Genomic DNA, 14,255 nt, shown 5'->3' on the forward strand with positions numbered 1-14,255 from the left:
CCATTAATATGCGTCAAAAAAACGTCATCGAATGTGTCACCGCATATCCATTGGGTTCCAGTGTGTGATGGCATCAATGAGTACCAGTTCTAGACTTCCAGAACATATGTACATACATATATATATATATACACATAGGTATACGTCATATACTTGTGGGGTGACTAAACCGTTGTCCACTCTGTCAGCGTCAAATTATTGTTAACGTGGACAAAAGCAAAAAAACCAGAGATAGGACAATCTGAAGAGGTCGAGTTCTCTGAATTGCATTTACGAATGGATATGTGTGTGAAAGGAAATTAAGTACCCCCAGTGAGAAGAAATATTCGTACAATATCAGTAGGAGGTCTATGATATCACAGCATACGGGAACAATCGTTTGTTTTTAATACCTCAAAAGGATCAACAATTTGGAAAAGTGCCCCACTATTGTTGCATGCATTGAGAGTTACCGAGGAATTTGTTTACTGACGGAAAAGTGGAATATCAAGTGTTCTGAATGGATCATGACCTAACCTATAAAACTCTACTCAATAGTATTATTCCAAATAAAATTTTCAACGATATGGCTTGCGAGGCATGTTCGGCAAAATTTACATTATTTAAACGAAAAGTAAGTTATTAAATCATGTAAATTAAAGGTTTTTGTGCTGATTGTTCGTTTTTGTATAGTCCAACGATCCGTACGAAAAACAATGTGTCTGTCATTCACTGTAGGCATATTACGAAGACATGATAAGTCAAAATTATCGTATAAGGAAAGAAATAGGTTTTTTCCCTATGGGGAGCCAGGGCTAAACAATCAATACAGAGAGAAAAATGTTAAATTAATTTTAATTAAGATTATTATGATGAATGATTTGTCACGTTTTTTTTAATTGTAGAGACAATGCAAAGATTGCCTGCGATTCTACTGCACAGACTGTGTGATACGACGTCGAGATAGAGTTTTGAGCTGTGATAACTGCAGTATGCTCTCTCGGAGACCATTAATCAAATCTCAAGTGTTAAAGATGAAGTCGAAAGATCTCAAACAGTATCTCATTGCAAAAAAAGTATCACTAAGGGGATGTGTAGGTGAGACAAAAAAATCTGAAGAGATCTCATGAACCAAGATAAATAGAAAAGACATTTTTTTTAGTGGCACTTATCCTAGTTTACCAGATTGCCATGGAAATATTTTATAATTTTTTCGATTGTGGTAATAATGTAACGAATGCATCTCCCTACCGTAATGCCTGATGTAAAAATGATATGGCTGTCACATGCAAAAGAGGTATCGAAATAAATGATCTCTTCCATGATTTCAGAGAAGGAAGATTTAATCAATATTTTAATGATATACGCAAATGGAGCTGACAGCCAAATGAACAACGATACGACTGAAAATATTCCAAATAACCAACGGTGCGTTTAATCTAATAATTTTCAACATTTCTTAATCATAAAAACGAAAAAGTGAAATAATTACGATAGGTGGAATGCGATGTTCTTGACTACGTTCTGTAGACGCCATCACTACAAGCATTAAAAAATCGAATCAAGTATATCATCTAGTATATGTTTAATATGCAGGTTTAAAAGTTACTGTATATTATGTTTAAAGCTGATGTTTTTGTCAGATCAAGTGTTCTCAGATTGAGTATATTATGCCATTAATTTGGGTAATTTTCTTCAGAACAAGACAAAGAGCGAATTCTCTTCCTGATTCACCACTAAGACGCTCAAGGAGTCCTCCAGTAGTAGTTCGGGAAGTCATTGAAAGTCCAGACGAGGAACCACCTCCTTCATCATCTCCAAGGACGCATGCAGACATTGATATCATAGAAATTTCATCCGAAGATGAGCAGAATTTGACGGAGGGCCCTGAACCAATTGTGACTGAGCATGATCACAACGAGGAGACAGAAACTAACGAACCCACCAGTCCTGAAAGCTCCAAAGAGTCACGCGACGACGGGGTTTCACAAAGTTGCACAGAAATTCCCACGGTAAATTCTTTTAATCGGTTGATATTCACTTTCAGGCGATCCAAATACTTTGGTTTTTTTCCCTTCTAGAACATGATTTTCATTTTTTTCTGTTTTTTATATGATACCCCGTTTGAATGAACTTTCTCGATATTTTTTACCCTCATTTTATTGGTTCTGAATAATTCACTGAATACTGGTAATTTTTCAATTGCATTTTTTAGTGGACAGGAACGGTTAAAATTACGGATATCAACGTACGTTCAGATCTAGAGTATTTGAATGTAAAACAGTTGAAAGATCTTCTCAGAAGAAATCGTGTGGATTTTCGTGGATGTGTGGAAAGATCGGAGTTGTTGGACAGAGCATCAAGACTCTGGGACGCGCACAAACAGTCACGTGAAGGTACAAATCATTTTTAACTAAATATAATCATATACCGAGTTATAACGACAGACAACATTTGCCATATAATGTGGGCAATCCAAGAGCAAAACTGTAGATCAAAAACTTTCATTTAAAAGCAAAAGAAACATAAGGTGAAGAATTAATTTGATCTTTTACACAACTATTGTTTATAAACAAGTCAGCCAAATTTTTAAGCCACTAGAGTAGGTCGCACGCTTTTTCCTCACTCTTGTGGATTAAATGGAAGGAAGATATGCCAATTGTTGTTTTCGAATCCAGAAAAACTAAAATGTTTTATGTCAGAGTCACTTCTCAAAATAATAGAACTGCAATCTTCTTCTAGATTCTACAGGTGCAGATACAAATGCTGCCGACGGTCCCTATGAAGAAAGTTTATGCAAAATCTGCTGGGATTCTCCCATCGAATGTGTAATTCTGGAGTGCGGACATATGGCCTGTTGCATAGAGTGCGGAAAACAAATGAGTGAATGTCCGATCTGCCGTCAATATGTTGTGAGAGTTGTTAGATTTTTCAAGGCATAAAAGTAAAATCATTACAAATGTAAAAGAGTTGCGATATACAACAATCGTACTGTCATTAGATATTGAAAAGAGATTCGTAAAAAAGCAAATTGTACATCAACGGTAACGAACAGTGAGATTCTCTTTTAACATTATTTTGTCACAATGAAAAGTGTTTGTTGGTTAATGGTATTCTTTTCACTTTCTTCTAGAAAAACTTGTTTATTTTAAAAAAATTATTTTGTTTCTCGGTGTTTCATCGATCAATGTGATTGAACTGGTCTGTAACGACATATCGAAGTACTAAAAAATTGTCAACGAAAGATGGATATAATGTTATAAGAAAATAAAATTATTTATCGATAATGGTTTATCGAAATCAAATTATTTATCGATAGAATAGATCCAGCAGTTGTTGAACAACCGTTCAACGGTATTCCTGTGCAAACATCAATCAAAATTATAAATATCGACTTTAATTTTTTTAAGCATTCAAATCTATGCACAAGGTCTAGCTGAAGTCTAGAGACAAAGCCAATTGCTGGGCACGTGAGTACTTTAATTTTTATATTATATTGCAGAAAGAAGTGTTGGGGTGGATTCGTAGGTCGATTGGAAAATAAATGGAAAAGCGGAGTAAATCATAATTACAATGAGTTTACATTCATAATTCAAACATTACAACCACACTATCTAAGGAAAACGGTACAAAAAACTAAAATACCCTCATTATTTATATTTCTAATATTGTTTATTTTATGCTCACAATTAATGAAATCCATTATGGCGGGGAGAATTTTCATGGAACGGGACCAATTTTATTCGTATCAATGATTTTATAGTAAATAGTAAAAGAAAAAAAAAATGCCCTAAACGTTGTCGATCAATGACAAAATACATGGGAAAGTATTCAGCACTGCTAAGACTTATTTTTGTTACACCAATTGATTAAAATCGATTGATTAAATCGTTATTACACGTACTTGTCATATTATTTCATTTCTCTCAAAACTTAGATGGTACTTGATTAAATTTTGCAGTTTGGTAAATGCCTCAATAGGTAATGTGTTTTTTAAAGAGCTTTATCGTTGAACTGGAGGGGCCATCGGCATACCGGGGCCACCCATATTAGACATGGCAGTGTTGGGCCCTAGGAGAACTTGCTTTTGTTGAGACCGTTGAGCCTCTTCCATCTGAGCTCGTTCAACTTCAAAGATCACAGGGGCGAAGAGAATCGCGGATGAACTGAAGAAAATCCAGGTGGCTGAGCAGGAGAGTCCATAAAGACCTAGGAGGAAGAAAATGTTATAAGAAATATTTTCTCAGTTTGGAGGTCGCAAGGAGGAGGCTCAGTGACCAATCGAGTTAACATGGGGTACCTCAAAGACATGTTGCCTGAGTAAAACATTGAAATCGGTTGAAACATCAATTACTTATTTTAATTATCGATTGAGACTTTACCTTTGATACATGATGTCACACCGGTGCTAATATTGTACCCAAAATTGCGAACCTCCTCTGGGAACATCTCCGTCAGCCCTATCAGTCTCTCCACCAGACTCTCATCCTGAAAAAAAAGGCAGTGAAAACAATAAAATTTTAAGGTCATTGTGGCGAAAGCAATAGTTTTTCTCGTGTGAAATTTTAGCCTAGACTTCAACTTCCAAAGTTCGGTTGTTTTTTCAAAAACCGACAAGACATCTTTACAGAACATTTCTTCAAAGCTCCTTCACACTAATGACCGCCTTCCTCATCACAAATTCACTCAATTTTTCTAGGTTATACGAGTTCCAAAGTCGTGCTGCTCGTCAATAGTTCCATGTCATGATTTCAGAAAAACGAAAATGAATCTCTTCAACATTTTCTCAAGTATTTATACATTTAATAACATTCACTTGGTTTTAAAAAAATGATAAATCGTCTGATACTGACCTCTTCATCCTCTTCATCTCCCGGAAGAATGGACTTGACTTCGGGTGAACGAATATCACTACTTCCCATTCCGCTGTCCAGAATGTCAATCTCCTCAACAGTAGCCATATAAAAATGTGAATTTACTCAGTTATAAACTACACTGTTCTTTCAGATGTTCAGATATTTTTGTTTTTTAATTCTTGATGAATAAATCCGAAACTTTGAAACGGCGATTTTTTATGTGCTCCTCGTGTGGACAGAGATTACTGAGGTATGATTAAGGGAATGTACTGCACAACTTTGATGTCCCGAAACAGGGGATAAGTGTCCCGGGCCGCCACTCGCGGCGCTGTGTAACGCTTTCAGAAAATGGCGTTCCGTGTGTAGTACACAACTTCGATTCAAGGTCGACCACAGAAAAAATGAAATAGAAGAGGATACTTATGTGCAGAATTCTCGTTTTTTTTCTTTATTTTCGTAAATCTTCACAATAATTTGTCGACCTTCCTCCGTGTTATTCCGTGTTATTACGTAGTAATAAAAACCCTTCAGGTTTTTTATTATTTATTTAAAATGTTGGAAATCCTTAATATGAGTTATTCACATTATCAAAATATATTTATTTTCTATAATCATATATCTGTACATGGTTTTATTTCAATCTATATATCCCTTCCACATGCATGTGTCATATTACTGGAGTTTGTTGCTCATTTCCGGTTGATTTGGTAATTTAGCAAGTCTAATAAGCGCTTAGAGTAGCTCTATCCTTTGAGTGAATTGAAAGATTATCGAGAACTGCTCGATAGAAGATTCAAATCGGAATTTTTTATCATTGGACATGAAAAAATCACAGATTTGTTTGACGCTTTATAATAAATAATCCGTTTGAGTCACAGAATCATCAGCTATCATTTGTTTATAAACCTACCCGATCGATAAAATATCAATCTAAGGGTAGAGCTCCTTTAGGACAGTTTGTTTTTCATCTCACGCATCCATCTTAGGTTTTCGATATTTTCCTTGAATCCACACCCTATACATCATTAGTTGCTTTCCTCGATTCACTTGCAGTCGTTTATCAACGATATTTTGCTCCTCTTGGAAGCCGCATTCAATGAATGATGTTCGTATTTCATCTTGAGTGAAAAAATACACCATAGTTCCATCTCCCCTAGCGTAGAAATTATCTGCCAGGCATCGACCCTTTTTGAATCTCAATTGTGCTAAGTCATATCTTCCATAATCCCGCAATAGGACCAGTCCTCCGGGTTTCAGATATTTGAACATTTGTTGTATAACATGTTTTTGCCTGAAATCATAAATCGAATTTATTTAACACTGAACTTATTTAATTATATATTTATTCATTAACATTTCGATTGGGAATATGGAACTCTAACAAAACCCAGTTTCCCCATATTTTTGGAAAATCTCACAAGAGATTTAAATGATTTTGATCGAGTCTTCAAAAAATATTGCATATATGAACATCTACGAACAACTAAATAAAAAAATTATAATAATCCCATCACATGCACATGCTGATGGGCCAGGAACACTCTAAGTCCTCCTTAATTCTAGTTATTAATTCCTTGATGATAAAAAATAAATATCATTAAGAACTATTATTATTGTTCGTTTAATTTCCACATTGTCGAGTTCGAGCAAAGAGGAGTCCCAGTGACGAAGAAATATGAAGGGTCGTATGGAAGTAATTTTTGGCGTTTGGAGGGCTTATAGCACGAGCCGAACGTGAACAACTTAATGCCACAAGTTAAAAGCAATTTTCACAGTATTGAAATATTGAGCCATTGATTTTTCAAGAATTCTAGTCCGTCGCACTCCATTTAAACACAGGAAAAGTTAGCTAAGTGTTAAAAAGAAATTTTTTGAACTATTCGGCGTCAACATTTGCTCGTAGGAAAACCTGTCGAGTAAACATTTTATACAACAATCTTAACATATAGTAAATTGTTCCAGGTACATACTTATCAGGTACGATGCTGGAGAGCACAAAAATCAGGAGAATTATATCGAGACTTTCCTCTTCAAATGGTGGTTTCCAATCCTCTCTCGTCACATCGAGGACAAAAGCATTACACCTAGTCTCATCATACTCAGGATTTTCTTTTAAAATATCAATAGCAGTCGACGAAAAATCACAGCCAAACACAAACAAATTTGGATTAGAATTGTACAATAAAATGGGAAAAATTGTATTGCCCACACCACACCCAATTTCGAAAATCCTGTGCTCTGATTCAAAATCTTCGATTAATTCTTTTCCACTAGGTTCATCCCTCTCAGATTCGTCTGAGGAAACTTTTCGAGGGACCGTCGGATCAGCTTGAACTTTGTGAGGGGCCAATTCTGGAAATTCCGTAAAAAGCCAATGTCTATCCTTGAAAAATCGATTCTGATGAATTCCATAGAATTTATTCCAATTTTCATCGGCTTGGATATGGAATTGTTTCAAGTCATCATCGTTAAGTGTTATTACCGAATTTTCTGATACTTTAATTTCAGCTAAAAGTTGTTGTTTCTCGTCCCATTCAACGTTGTCCCTGTAACAAAAATAATAAGATGGTTATAAATATAAGATAATTTTTGAGACTGAAGGTAGTAAGTGAGATAGAATAAAAGAAATTGTTTATTCTTTAGAAAATTCAACAAAGTAAGCCAGATGATTTATTAGAGAAAGTAATTTGGAAGTAAAACATGAAGAGAAAAATGCAGTAAAACGAAAAGATTATTGTTTTCTTTAAACACTTGATATTTTTCAATTTCAATCGTGAATCGTTTTATTTATTCCAACAAAAAGTAAGAAGAATTATCTCAAGAACCAAATTGTTTCTGAAACAACAACATCAGATATTGAAAAGTTTATTGATGTAAAAGAAATCTGAAAGTACTGAAATAAATTTCTTTAAGTGACAATAAACATTCTATCTTCCTACCATGCGTGACGTATATCATCAGAGGTTAGGTGCAGTCACAGTTATGACAGAAAATACCATTTTTACCCAAAAATTTCTATTCTATGTCAGTATGGACTTACCAAGCATTATGCTGGAATACACAATCATCGTCTGTCAATTTTCTATTCCCAAATTGTGGTCGTCTTTGCTCTGGAATATCCAGCTCTTTGCTTGATGTGGACATGCTGTATTTGTAAACTAACCCATGCAGAGATTCTAGGAGAGATTGCTCATGCTTACTGAGCGGCTTCAACAGCAAAATGGCGTAGCGGTGGCGCATGAACCACAATGATGACCGTTTCCGTCGGTAAGTCATCACCACGGAGAAAGTGGCTAATTGGGCTTTGGGCTTTTTACTGTAGAAGCTCCAGGAGTCGAAGAAAAACGCGAAAATCATAAAAATGGATTTTAGAATATCCTGTCGCGTTCATCATCGTAGTTCATGCGTCACCGCTACCAAATTTTAATCCCTGAACCACGTCCGTATTGTTGAGGGTTGATTCTCGGATAAACTCAGTAGGTAAAGAAATTTCTCGATTTGAATTGTTTTACTATTGAAACAAGTGAACAATGTTTTGGTATGTTCTTCCAAATTCAACATTTTTCGAAGTTCTTCAAACGAGTTCATAATGCTAATCGTGATAATATTATCGATTTTTTGCATTCCATTGCTTCGACATTTGCACTCCCTTATAATTAATATTTTTTAATTTACTCCAAGGAACAAACAAATATAACAAATAAAACTTTCCCTGCCTTCATCCACTTTCTAAGATTACATATATTAAATTAACAAATTTATATTAATGACTTTACATAATTTTGTTTGGACATATTAACATTTATGATGGTCTGTCGTGTGGTATTTTGTTATAAAAGTCCGAAAATGTTCAATTACGTGCTAAATACCTACTCAGAATCGAATGACAAATTAACTTTAAAAAAATAAACACACTATACGCAATTTTTCCAAAGGCGCTTTCTCACTTTTCTCTTTCCGATGACTCTATACTATGATCCTCCCAGTTGTCCTTCTCATCTATGGGCTTTGCGTCACTGAGTTTCGTGGGCGTTGATGCGGGGGATGTTTTCGTTCCATCCACCTACCAGTGGTCCCTTGGGAATTAATCGATACACACTTCCTACGTCATTGGATTCACATACATGTATATGTATTCCTTTTTATTTCTCCTTGTTCTCCTTGAACGATCGATGAGATTCAAGTGGAGGCAAGGAACACATCCCACGCACATGACGAAGAGAAAAATAATTAGTGGAGGTTCCATGAACGTCACGCCGAGGAAATAAAGAGAGACGACACTTTATTAATGAACAACAGGGGTGGAAAGTTCATGAGTTAGAGAGAATACAGGCGATTATCTGTTCAATATTTTTGATACTCGACTGCTAGATGAGACGACAATGGCCCTTGGACAGACTTCAGGGTTTCTTCAGGTGGTTTTTATGTTATCGAGTCGAAGGGGGATACGCAACGATATTAATAAAATCGATTTTTCTTAGGAAAGTTTTTGATGACCGACGAAAAAAGGATCCCATGTGAAAACAAACGGACCAGTCTAATAATGGAAGTTACGCATTATTGAGCGGTCCATATTCCGCAAAGTTGCAGACGAGAGGGCAACCACCCCCAATTCCCCCTAGGCAGTGAGCCACCACCGCAGTGTGATTTTACCTCGTTCTGTTCTGTCGCACTTGAAAAATCGGTTTTTGCTTCAGAATAAAATCATTGTAATCGTAATTCTCATTGGAAATTATGGAGAATTTTCTGAAACACAAAAATATGAAGCTTGAGGGCCATGACGGTACGTAGTCCTCCCCCTCTGTCGTTTTTACAAAATCAACTTTTACAGAATTGAACTATAAATTGACTAAAAAATAAGTCACAAAAATCTCATCTGGGCACAAGAACAGCGGTTTTTTTATTGTTTAAAGTGCTGAAATGCACATGATTTATTTGCACTGTGATTTACTTTACTTCAAGGGCAAGGGTTCAAGGGTTGTTGAAATACAATATATTTTGTTCTGTATTTACAATGAATTTGTGTACGATTCTAAGTACTTTTAAATGTATTAATTTTAACAAAAGAGAGATTGAGTTATTAATTGGGATTTTAAGTCATTGGGGTTCTCTTAAAAGTGTGAAAACTCCCTTCAACTCTGGTTTTATCTCACGATGACAATGGGGGATGTGTAGGCCGATATAATTATCAAAAAATTACTTTTTTGGCATTTAATACAATAGAGTATATCAGACATGTTTATAATCTTGTAATCCAATATTTGATAATAAGTTGAAGAATTAGCTAATTTGTTCTCCATACTGTACAGAGACAGTCAATCCTCTTATAAAAATTATTCAATCCGTATGCGATGAAAACCTTCTTTCTGCAAAATAAAATAAACGTATTTTATTTAAAAACAATTAACGTATCGAGTATATCGAGGAGGATATTCGAGATTGAATTGCCAGTTGAAACTATCAAGCTACGAAAAAACGTTGATCCCAATATCCTAGACAGTTTCTCGGGATGTTTTCATGTCTGGGCGAATCTGTATCCTGACAAGTCTGGAGTGAGGGATGAGGGGGTAAGGGAAAAAGAGGGGTATGACCGAGAAGAGAACGAGGTGGAAAAGGGTCCGCCCCGTCTGGTATGTTTGTAGCTGTGCAAGCGAACCAGGGGAGTCTGACATTCTATAGGTAAACTTGGTGAGATTGTAGTAGTAGTCAATCCAGGGTGTTTCACCCTCACGTGCCTGCGCAAGGGTTCAAGAGCTCGTTGGGGCGATGACCCCAAAGCTCAGGATTCACGATTTTTTTTAACAGGACTTTTTTCTGGCTGGTATTCATGATTTCGGAGGGATCATCAATTTTTACAAACTAATGTGTAAAAAAATATTTATGAATAGTCCATGTTTGAACAATTCATCACAATGTGGCTATCAAAAATTATATATTATAAAATATGCACGTGGCATGTGTCTAGTGACTTCTCGGAACCGCATGGTTTATACTTTTAAGGTTTTTGTTGCGCGAGTCTCAGTAAAAAGCTTAAAGAATGTAAATTGGTAGGATTAAGGCACGATTTTTTGACAGCATCTAGTCACTCGATTTTCGCCTTGTGTATGAACAAATGAAATATAACTATATTTTCCATTGTAACTATTCTTAATTATTTACATTTATGATCCTTCTGTAATTATTCCTCGAGAAAAAACGATAGATCTATTAAATTTTTTTTGGCTGTATCCAATGATGCGAATTCTATCCCACATAATTTTTAGTTGAAAAATGATGCAGTCGTTCACTTAAAAAAAAAGTTTAATCCAACCATCGTACGTCGTACTATAAAATTCGAGCGAAACACGCGCGATAGAAATTTTTCAACAGGTGAGATTCTAAAACTCACCTGAAGCCTATTTTCTAGCCCTCGCATTCATTACAAAATGTTGACGGCACTTGTTGCGGAATATACTATTTTACTTTACGCAGTTTCTTATAATTATTGCATTCTGCAATAATCTGGGAATAAATAGGAAATGTACTTTGTGTTGATTAATTATCTGGAAAATAATCGTTATTTCCAGAGGGTGGTTTTTCTAAATTGGGGGATGCCAGATGGCATGACCGTTGTGGATTTTTTCCTACTCGTCCCAGTGTCTACAGAGAGAGAAAAAATCTTTCAAAATTACGTGCCTATTCCGTAATCTGCCAGTCAACACAACATTCAATAAAAATTACGGAATAATTACGGATTTTTTTACTGAACGTTCCATACTTTTTCTTGAAAACTTTTTCCTGAAAGTTCACTGAATAAGTGCGTAACTGTTTCGTAATTATTACTGAATATTGTGTGAACTGGCAGATTACGGGACAGACACTTAATTTTTAAAGATTTTTTTTCTCGCTGTGTACGCAGTACTCTACATTAATTCCCTACCTGCACGTGCCTCTAAGCTTCTAAGCCAACTTATATCTAACTCCAAATACTTATAACTCACTCGACATGCACTGGGTTTGTCTTCCTCCAATGAAAAAAATCCTTGATCACTGGAACTCGTTCCTGGGTTCCTGGGACGCTTTGCTCATAAGGTCAGGTCAACCCGCTATGACGACGAGCTCAAAGACGCCCTCCACAGAACGTAATTATATAATTCCATAATTCCCAGGGTCTTCGTCTGATCCGCAAACAAAGTTTGTTATTTACTCCTTTAAACATTCAATCTTTCAAAACGTTCCTATGATTTAAGTATTAAATTAGCAAATAAGAAAGCAATTGTCATTCAAGTAATTAAATAACAAGATCTGTATTTTTTCTCAACCTAATTAATAATTAATTTTCGCTATAGTACCACCTGAAATTGAAGGGTAACCCGACTTGATGGAGCATAAATGTCTACTTTGAACTCTTACACGAAGGAGGTAAAATCAATAGGCCCCTGTGTCTCCGGTTTAGTTAATTGGACTAATACGTTCTCCACGTGACAACGCATGCAGCAGAGGACATAAGTCGAGAAGTACTTGAGAATGAAAACAGTCAATAGTCTTCGTAAATAAATAAGTTGGAGACGTTAATTATGTTAAAGAGTTATTGATTGTCATTGTTACATGTATTATATTACTCATCAGGCTTCTTTGTAGTTCAGTTACGCAATTCTGAAAAATCCCTGGAATGGAATTTTAAAAGGGAAAGTATTTCTGTAAAATCATCGATAGATTCTGACAATAAATAAATGCATATTTTGTCGGGGAGTCAGTCAGTTGTTTTTCTTCTGGATGAAAGGGGTGCAATCGATGGATTTTGGGGTTGTTGAATTTTTCTCGGGAGGGAGTCAGTATACAATGAAAAGTTGAAACGATTGTCGACAGACTCCCAAAGAACTGGAATTTTTATGGTCTAAGAGAGTGGATGCATCACAAATTTTCAGCCGAACTTTGTCAATTGTTGATGACGAGTCGAATTATATAGTTAATCAAGCGGTAGTGGGTCATAATGTCATGCCTCTCTCTCCTGATTTTACCAAAATTATCCACCGGTGATGTAGGGCCTCAACGGGATCCTCTCATGCCACCGAAAGCACCGCTGATCAGGATAACTAGCTTGACCAAGAGCTCACAGTTCAGCTGACGTAACTCAAACAAAAGATGTGGGTATTTAAGCCGCTTCTCCTCTTCTTCATGAATATATTACCCTCGACTGAATCCGACAACTCAATCTCGTAGATCATCTTTTTATTTAAATCGAAGAAGACGATAACAGGGTTCATTGTAGCGAAGAGCCCGATTGTCACAGCTGAGAAATTTCATTAAATTTTACACCTCTCGTTCACGACGACTGACTCCCAGGACGTAACGCAGCATTGGTGACCCGTCCATTCCATAAGGGCATCACAGATGACAATGGGACACTTTCAATGCCTCGCTATGACGATGGATGTGACCCGTGATTGGAGATACCGAGCAAGCCGAGATTTTTTAAAACTTATTTTACATTAGTTTGCGATAACTATTTTACATTAGTTTATGATAACTATCTGGGAATTGATCAGGTGTTTTAATGGTTAGACCTCACCATTCTACTCGACCAGGAATCGAACCTGGAACCCATCCGCTGTGAGACAACGGCCTTACTCACATCGTCGGCTCACCGGGTTCGCCGACAGAAGATGCATCAGTTTCCGGAGATTGCTGGGCCCAATATCGCACATCTGTAATTTGTCTCACTCGATTAACTTATTAACTGGTTTTAATTAAGTAAAATTATGAACTTTCTCTAATTATTGCTCGAAGACCAAACGGTCAATCGATTGAATTTTTCTTGGCTGTATTCAATGATGTAGCTTCTACCCCAGACAATTTTTACTTAAAAACCTATGGAGATGTTGATTTAACAAAAATTAAGGAGAAAATTCAGGATTTAGTGCACAACTAAGTACTAAATATTAAAATATTTGGTATTGACTTCTCTATGAAGTAATAAATATTCTTTACCTGATATTTAGACTTGTATCAACTATTAAATAACAAAATATTGGGCATCGTTGTTGATATATAATAAATGCAATATATTCAGATAATTCATCTTTAGGATGTGGAAAAGTCGAAGAGTATTTCAATACTCGGTATTTATAAAATATTGTCCTGCTCAACACTGAATTTAAAGACCTTATTACCTAGGGCTCGAGAAACAATTACATCCCTCTTCCTCAAACCCCTCTCTTTTCTTGTCTACTCCTGAAAGATTCTCTTTCCCCTGAATATTATTCTGTAATACTTCAGAGTGAGGAGAAAGAATGCGAGACCGGGCGCGGCAGTTGCTATTTTTTACGAATAAAAATGGAAAAAAATATATAGAAAAGTGTGTGGGACGAGATTTTGACTGGACAGTGGCGCCATCACGAGGCCCCTGCTCCTAGTTTTCCTTCAACATGGACGATTCTC

At 36.0% G+C, this 14,255-nt stretch overlaps 3 protein-coding genes and 1 long non-coding RNA gene across 9 annotated transcripts; 1 reads left to right on the forward strand and 3 right to left on the reverse strand.

The window, feature by feature from the left end:
* The first annotated feature begins 152 nt into the window (after nucleotides 1-152).
* Nucleotides 153-3,266, forward strand: LOC135161027 (E3 ubiquitin-protein ligase RNF34). 2 transcript variants are annotated; one of them, XM_064118275.1, is made up of 7 exons: nucleotides 153-613; nucleotides 885-1,077; nucleotides 1,142-1,201; nucleotides 1,311-1,407; nucleotides 1,679-1,991; nucleotides 2,195-2,375; nucleotides 2,722-3,266. In XM_064118275.1, the coding sequence occupies exons 1-7, from the start codon at nucleotides 500-502 to the stop codon at nucleotides 2,919-2,921; spliced, it is 1,158 nt and encodes a 385-aa protein (XP_063974345.1). In that variant the 5' UTR covers nucleotides 153-499; the 3' UTR covers nucleotides 2,922-3,266. The 2 variants fall into 2 exon arrangements, with proteins under 2 accessions (XP_063974345.1, XP_063974346.1); XM_064118276.1 differs by lacking the exon at nucleotides 1,142-1,201 and having other exon boundaries at nucleotides 156-613.
* A 363-nt stretch (nucleotides 3,267-3,629) lies between these two features.
* Nucleotides 3,630-5,106, reverse strand: LOC135161035 (mitochondrial import receptor subunit TOM22 homolog). Its single transcript, XM_064118296.1, has 3 exons — nucleotides 4,833-5,106; nucleotides 4,362-4,467; nucleotides 3,630-4,188 (listed from the first exon to the last, which is right to left on the reverse strand). Exons 1-3 carry the CDS (start codon nucleotides 4,938-4,940, stop codon nucleotides 3,983-3,985), a joined length of 420 nt encoding a protein of 139 aa, XP_063974366.1. The 5' UTR covers nucleotides 4,941-5,106; the 3' UTR covers nucleotides 3,630-3,982.
* A 240-nt stretch (nucleotides 5,107-5,346) lies between these two features.
* LOC135161026 (tRNA N(3)-methylcytidine methyltransferase Mettl2) lies at nucleotides 5,347-8,126 on the reverse strand. Its single transcript, XM_064118274.1, has 3 exons — nucleotides 7,876-8,126; nucleotides 6,806-7,381; nucleotides 5,347-6,126 (listed from the first exon to the last, which is right to left on the reverse strand). Exons 1-3 carry the CDS (start codon nucleotides 8,109-8,111, stop codon nucleotides 5,805-5,807), a joined length of 1,134 nt encoding a protein of 377 aa, XP_063974344.1. The 5' UTR covers nucleotides 8,112-8,126; the 3' UTR covers nucleotides 5,347-5,804.
* A 1,584-nt stretch (nucleotides 8,127-9,710) lies between these two features.
* Nucleotides 9,711-14,213, reverse strand: LOC135161039 (uncharacterized). Of its 5 annotated transcripts, none has more exons than XR_010298681.1 (3): nucleotides 13,988-14,213; nucleotides 11,816-13,522; nucleotides 9,711-10,201 (listed from the first exon to the last, which is right to left on the reverse strand). It is a non-coding gene; the product is annotated as an uncharacterized LOC135161039 (long non-coding RNA). The 5 variants fall into 5 exon arrangements; XR_010298679.1 differs by having other exon boundaries at nucleotides 13,806-14,213; XR_010298680.1 differs by having other exon boundaries at nucleotides 11,816-13,236; nucleotides 13,387-14,213.
* Between the last annotated feature and the right edge of the window lie 42 nt (nucleotides 14,214-14,255).

This window comes from Diachasmimorpha longicaudata, chromosome 3 (genome assembly GCF_034640455.1).
Source record: "Diachasmimorpha longicaudata isolate KC_UGA_2023 chromosome 3, iyDiaLong2, whole genome shotgun sequence".
NCBI lineage: Eukaryota > Metazoa > Arthropoda > Insecta > Hymenoptera > Braconidae > Diachasmimorpha > Diachasmimorpha longicaudata.